Genomic DNA, 6,839 nt, shown 5'->3' with positions numbered 1-6,839 from the left:
TGCTGCATCAGCACCAGATAGAGGAGGAGGATGAGGATGTTTCAAAGGCTATGGACAGTTAGTGCACATCAGTGCTGGAAAATGTGTTTCACAATGAGGAACTTAATTCAGAGAATCACAGAAAGACCTTACAGACCATCTTGTTCTACTCCCTGCCTTTGGTAGGGAAACCTTGCACCATCCCAGGCTGCTCCAAGCCCTGTCCAACCTGGCCTTGGACACTGCCAGGGCTCGGGCCATCAAAGCTTCTCTGAGCACCCTGTGCCAAGGAAGCCGTTTCTTTCTCACAATTCCTTCCCAATATCCCATTCATCCCAGCCCTCTGGCAGTGTGAAGCTATTCCCCCTTGTCCTGTCACTTCACACCCCTATCCAAAGTCTCTCTCCAGCTCTCCTGGAGCCCCTTCAGGCCCTGCAAGGGGCTCTGAGCTCTCCATGGAGCCTTCTCTTCTCCAAGTGAACACCTCCAGCTCTCCCAGCCTGGCTCTAGAGCAGAGGGGCTCCAGGCCAGGAGCAGCTCCAGGTCCTTCTGCTGTTGGCTGCAAGGCTGGGGCAGCTCTGCAGGGGGGGGTCTCACCTGAGCAAGGCAGAGAGGCAGAATTTCCCCTTCCCCTTCTGCCCATAGTGGGACATCAGCCCAGGGCATGGGGGGTTTCTGACACACATGGCTGGGGCACATCCATGGCAGGGGTTGGGAACCAGATGACCTTAATGTCCCTCCCAGCCCTGGCCATTCTGTGATTCTGTGTTGAGCTTCTCAGCAGCATGTCCAAGTCCTTCTCAAGGCAGCTTTCCTTCCATCCATCCATCCATCCATCCATCCTCTTCCCAGCCTGTACTTGGGCTTGAGATTGCCCCAACTCCACGTAAGACCTTTTACTTGGCCTTGTTAAGTGTCATGAGTTTTGCACAGCTCCACCTCTCCAGACAGTCCAAATCATTTTCATGGATGTCCCATCCCTGCCCTCCAGTGTGTGACCCCAACACACAGCTTGGTGTCACCAGGACACTGCCCAGGGTGCGCACGAGCGCCTTTGTCACTGGGGAAGATGTAAAACACACAAACTCCTACATCAACCCCTGAGAAACACCACGCCAAACTGCTCTGAAAAAAAATCGTTCTCCAACTGCTTCAGAAACCATGGAAGTGGGGGGTTGCGAGGTGCTTTGTCTCTTGAATGTTTACTTTCCTTGGAGACTGTGACCCTGCTCCCAGACCAGGGTGAATGGGAAAGGCCATGGGCCTGGCTGAGCCTCTGGTGAGCACCAACACAAGCACCAAACCCTTGCACTCAGAGACTACATGCTGCTTATCTGGAGAATGGAAAACAGGAATATATTGATGCCACCAGCAGTTGCCCCAGGCAGAGAGGTACCATCCACACCTGGGCTGTGGCACAGTGATTAGAAGCAGAGGATGCAAAGCAGAACATCTGGATTATATCTTTATTTTGCCCCTTTTTTTGTTTCTTGTAGTTTTTCATGTTTATAACAGTTTAAAGCTCTTAATCTTAAATCTTTTTCATGGAGATTTCCCTGAGCTTTTCTGTACAGCCTGTCTGGTGTTGGGGAACCAGCTGAACTAGGGAGAATTTGCTGAATGATGGGTCTGGGTCTATCCCAGCAAAATTTACGGGAGGTAGAGACACAACCCACACCTTGTGGTCCCAGAGGTTCAGCTGGGCAGGGAGGATGGAAGCACCAGGAGCGAGGGAGCCAGGCAGGCACTGGGTTCACAGGGCCTCTGGCTCTGGGCACACCCCAGAATGTTCCAGCGACTGCTTTTCGTCCTACAAGTTTTGCTCTTCAATTGGTCCCCGGAGGAACTGATAAAAGCAATGACAGTTTCTTTCAAAAGACCTTCAATAACTCACTTAAGAAACTCCAGTTGGTAAATTCAGTTAGAACAGCAACGACTTCCTCCGTGGGAGGACAGGCTGTAGATAAAGCTCTGGGTTGCTGATGAATTTCATCACTGAGGCTGCTCCAGAAGCCATGGAAACTCCAGGAGAGCTGCAGCACTTCATCCTTTCAAAACCTCTTGTCTGTCCTTGCCCTGACTCCCACCCACCACAGGACACTGTGCCTTAACGTGGTATCAAGATCCTCATGAAGTATTTCTCTCTAGGGAGCAGCAGCTTCCCAAACAAGTCCTTCCTGTCAGGGGAATCCTGCAGAATTCCCCCCCAAAATCCCAGAATGACTTCTGGCACCTTGGCTGGATTTCCAGAGGTGCAGGACCACACCCCTGACCCAATGCTCACACACCAGAAGAGCTGGGAGTGCAGGGATCCAGCCCAGGCACTCTGGGCAGCCTCATGTCCACAGCCTTCCCTGGTGTCCTGCATCCCCAGGGCTGCCACCTCAGCCCCTGCCCTCACCTCACACCTGGAGCATCCACAGTCACATCTGTCCCTCTGAGAAGGGGACAGAGAAGGTGCAGAACACCCTCAAAGTGCATGGGGTTGGTATAATTTCCTCACCCATCCCCCCAAAGAAGCATCACTGAATCTTTGGCTTTTTTTAAGGAAAATGTATTTTTGTGAAAATAGACTTTATTATAATAAAATTTGATATTAAATAAAAACATACCATACCACCATCACTTATGGCCGCTGTGCTGGCACCACTCACGGAGCTCACGGAACTGCCCTGCTCAGAACAAGGACCCACTGGAACATGCAGAGAAAGAAACATGGGGAGGGACAGAAACCATGGCATACAAAACCCTCCATGCTTGGACAGGGCTGCGTCTCAACTGCAGGAACACATGGTCTCCTACAAAACCAGTGCAAACTGCCCAGCCCCAGTGCTGCTCTCCTAACACTCTGGCTTGGGAGCAGCTCACAGACACAGCTGAATGGAACCATGGAGAGAGGCAGATGGACAAATAAATAAATAAATAGGTAGATAAATAAATCAATTGATAAATAAATCGATTGATAAATCATAAGGCAGAGTCCCCAGCCAGTGCATGGTCAAGGTGAACCAGGCAAGAGCAGCTGATAGCAGCCCACCCCCACGCCGAAGAACCGACCCCTGCCAGGGCATCGCTCCTTCCTCCTCCAGGATCCTCATGCTGGAAGCTGACTGAGGCTGTGTGGGATGCTCCGAGGCACAGCTGCATATTTACAGGGTTACAGTACAAATAAGAACTCACTCATCAGCCCAGAGACAGCGAAGGGAAGTCACAGGAACAGAAAAGTGCAAATTTTCCTTGCAGGAAGTGAAGGAGTTGACATGACCTCTTTTGGAGCAGAGAAATACCAAGGTATGGAGTACAAGGGATCTCTCCTAAGGGACTGGGGCTTTGCTGGGAAAAGCCAGTTAGCTAACTTATAGCCAGAATATAATTGTTAAATTAAAATATTTACAGGGAACCAATGCACCGAGGGCTGCATGGACCAGGACATGCTGGATCCCAAAGCTGAGCCCTCACACCTCACACTTTTTCCCCAGGGGCTCTCAGCTCCCACACCCTCCAGAGTTTTCTCTATTCAACACATACTTCTTCCCTTTGAAAATAATCAGCTTATTGCAGAGGGCTTCTCCTGAACTCTCAGTCTCTGGGGCTGTGTTGGCAGCCTGGATGGAATAAACAAACCCCCTATTAGTTTTTCTTATTGGAACCAAGTCTTTTGAAGAGGTTTTTCCCTTTGAAGAAGAAGCCTCTCTTCTTTTTACTCTGCCCAGGTACATCACTGCAGGTGAGGAGGGCCAGCGATGCCTGCTCTGGACTCTGCTCGCCTGGGACAAGGCAGGAAGGTGCTGGCAGAGGAGGAGATGGAGAGGAGTCACTCTGATCAACAGACCCATCTGGATTTAGCTGGGTGGGAAAGAGAGAAGACAAAAGACAAAAGCACAAGTTAGAGCTGCTGAAGGTGATCACACGAACATAAACCTCAGCCAGAGAACCTGGCCTTCTCCCCTCTATGCAGTTCCACTTAGGAAGTTTCCAGTGGATTTAAATTTTGTACTTACAACCCAGACCCTTCCTTAGCTAAGAATTCCTGAAATTCCTGAACTTTGGGCTAAGAATATGAGAGCACAAAAGACCCACTAGGTACATGGTGAAAGATGCTGCTCCACAGCCAAGTGAAGCAGCTCCTGAGAGCATGGATGAGGACAGGTACTGATGAGTCTGTAGATGCCTCAGCCATGGAGCCTGCTGAGCTCCCAGCATGCTATGGGACAGAAGCCAGGACATTAACAAAACCAATTTCATAAGAACAAGTGCCCAGCAAGACGTCCAGAAGAACTGGGGGTCCTGCAAGGCTGCTCAGCATCCAGCAAAACCAGAGGCAGAAGGGGCAGAGAGCCAAGTCTGGCGCTCTGCAGCGGCACCAATGGAGCAGGACATGGAGAAGTCTTGGATCAAGTGGCACACAGGAATGTTCCTGAGTGTTTGAGATAGTTAATTGGGACCCACCAGTCTCAAATGGTGCTGTTCCCTTTGAAAGTCAGAATGTGCCCTAGTCCTGGGCTCAGCTCCCTCTTCACAAAGCACTGAGAGATCAGTTCCTAACAGCAGCCTTCCTTCCACAATCTCCTCTCACTAGGCTTAGCTGTCCAGACAGTGACAATTACCAATCTGGCAGGTGAAGCTTTCCCAACAGGCTGTCAAGCTCCTCAGGGAAGAGGCTCTGGGTTTCTGAGGCCTAGGAGAGCCTTAGTCTCACTGCCTTCTCTTCCACACAGCTTTCACAAACCAACAGCTTCCAAGCTCCAGCAGTACATCCCGTCTTGGCATTACCCAAAACACAAGGTGAGAATGGCTGGACCCATGCTAGGGAAGAGTCCTTTGACACACTGGAACACCCTCAGCATCCCTCTACCTGCGCCCCACTGAGTCCCTCACAGGTCTGCAGGAGCCAAAGCTCCCAGAGGGAATGTGAGATGATGACAGTACCAGCAGGACTCTGCCTGAGTGGAAGCACTCCTGAAGATCAGACTCCAGGTGGGGAACTGTGTGAAGACCTCAGCAGCAGCCCCTGGGCAGGACTGGATGTGCCTGGTCCTGGTCCCACTCTGAGTCCAGGGCAAGCAGCTGAATAAGGCAGAAGCAGGGCCCAGAGCATTGCTGCCTCACTCCAGCACAGCCATGCTCATTACCTGTGGGGACTTTATGTAAAATCTCCCGGGGTGGAAAGTCAAAATAGCTCTGCCACCCTACTGCTGGTTCAGCACCCACCTCCTTTGGGACCAGGAGCACCCAGTGGCTATGACCTCTCCTCCCCTCACAGGTGGAAGCTGTGCTGGTCCAGGCTGCTGCAGAAGTGAAGCGCTTTTGCCCCAGGATGAGCACAAACCTCTGCTCTGGGTCAGACTCAGCACCTACAATATCGATGGAATCAGTCCTGAGTGGGCAGGAGCACAGGGAGCTCCATCTTGGAGTGAATCTGTGACCCCTCCCAACTCCACAAAGCTGAGAGTCATCTTCTGCCTCACAGCAATCACTGACTTGTGCCGTTGCCATCAGACTCTCCTTTACCTGAACTACAGGACAGAGCTGGAACTCCTCTCTGCCTCTCCCCATGATCATAACCAATCCCACAGCTGACTTTTCCTGAGCTCACTCTCTCTGTTCACCTGAAAATGTTGCTTTCCAAGGCACTCCTGCAACACTCCAGGTGTGCAGCAATGTGCCCTAAGACCAGCTGCTGCCCAGGACATCCTGTAGGATGTCACACATGCTGATGGATGGCCCAGGCTGGCCCTTGGGAAAGCTGCACTCTGCCTGAAAGGTCCACTCCAACCAATGCTGCAGCAACAGCTGCAACCTCTGTCTATCCTGGCAGCTCCACTGTGCAAAGAACACTACTTGGTCCTGATAAGCCCAGTGTTAGTCAGGTCTGAGGAGTCCTGCGGTAAACCCAAATAAATCCAGATGAACCATTTGCAGCCAGAAATGCAAGATTTATGGAGGTAAATAGAAAAAGAAAGCCAGGGGAGGGCTAAATTTGAGTTCACTCTCTTAGCTGGAAGCAAAAGTAAGAATCCCCAAGTTCTGCTCCAGAAACTATGATTTGTGCAACAAAGAATCCTTGGATAGAATGTCCAAAAGCACTGGGCTAGCACCAGAAGGGGCTCACCAACACTCAGGGAGTGATGTAGGAGGGATGTAAAGGCCCCTGTGCAGCCAGGGAAGTGGAGGCTCTGTCCATGCACCAATGGAAAACACTTTTTTGATAAAGGTGGAACAGTTTCAGGATAGACCTGAAGTGGCCCCACAAACAATTTCTCCTCCTCTCAGAGGTCTCTATGTGGCAGGAAAGCAACAGAACCAGCTCACAGATTCATGTGGTAAGAGGAAAAATCATACGAAAATTGGGGGTTCTTTAAGAGAAACAAAGGAAAAACTGCTCTGTCAAAATCCTCATACAAGTTATTAGAGTGATAAACACAAGAGTAATGTCAGTTTTCAGGGGTGCTTTTAGTACTCTCTCAGGTGTTACTGATTAACACAATTTCTGAAAAACAAACATTTGAAACTAAGGAAAACAAAGACCGCTCCCGCTGGCCCCCACAACCGGGGTCTCACCCACCCAGCCCCAGAACAATTATCCATACGAGGTTGGTTTTAGGGCCTAAATGTTACTATTTTCCTAAATGGATGGTGGGCAGGGGTTGTACAGGACTATTCTCAGGAAGGAGTAAAATCCAGAAGGAAAAAAACCCAGGCTGAACATGAAGTGTGCTCAGACTGAGGAGGACCTTGCAAAGGCCAAACGACGCTTTGGCTGTTAATGCGAACAGAAGGGCCAAGCTGAAACACAAAGCAGGTCCTTCCCAAACCTGAATATCCAGCACAGTCCCATTCTGGTCCCCAAAACCACCAGA

The 6,839-nt window shown here is 50.5% G+C and overlaps 1 protein-coding gene across 13 annotated transcripts in view; it reads right to left on the bottom strand.

The window, feature by feature from the left end:
- Window positions 1–2,517: 2,517 nt before the first annotated feature.
- TSPOAP1 (TSPO associated protein 1) overlaps window positions 2,518–6,839 on the bottom strand; it is a 69,295-nt gene continuing 64,973 nt past the window's right edge. For 10 of the 13 annotated variants that reach the window (XM_038157756.1, XM_038157746.1, XM_038157745.1 and 7 more), the window contains one exon: window positions 2,518–3,825. In XM_038157756.1, the coding sequence (XP_038013684.1) occupies window positions 3,610–3,825 (216 nt within the window). In that variant the 3' untranslated portion in view covers window positions 2,518–3,609. Of the gene's footprint in view, window positions 3,826–5,190; window positions 5,334–6,839 lie in introns of those variants that run through there. The other 3 variants (XM_038157750.1, XM_038157752.1, XM_038157753.1) reach the window with 3 other exon arrangements.

This window comes from Motacilla alba, chromosome 19 (genome assembly GCF_015832195.1).
Source record: "Motacilla alba alba isolate MOTALB_02 chromosome 19, Motacilla_alba_V1.0_pri, whole genome shotgun sequence".
Lineage (NCBI taxonomy): Eukaryota > Metazoa > Chordata > Aves > Passeriformes > Motacillidae > Motacilla > Motacilla alba.
The sequence above is the reverse complement of the archived record's forward strand: the minus strand, read 5'-3'. Positions and strand labels throughout refer to the sequence as shown.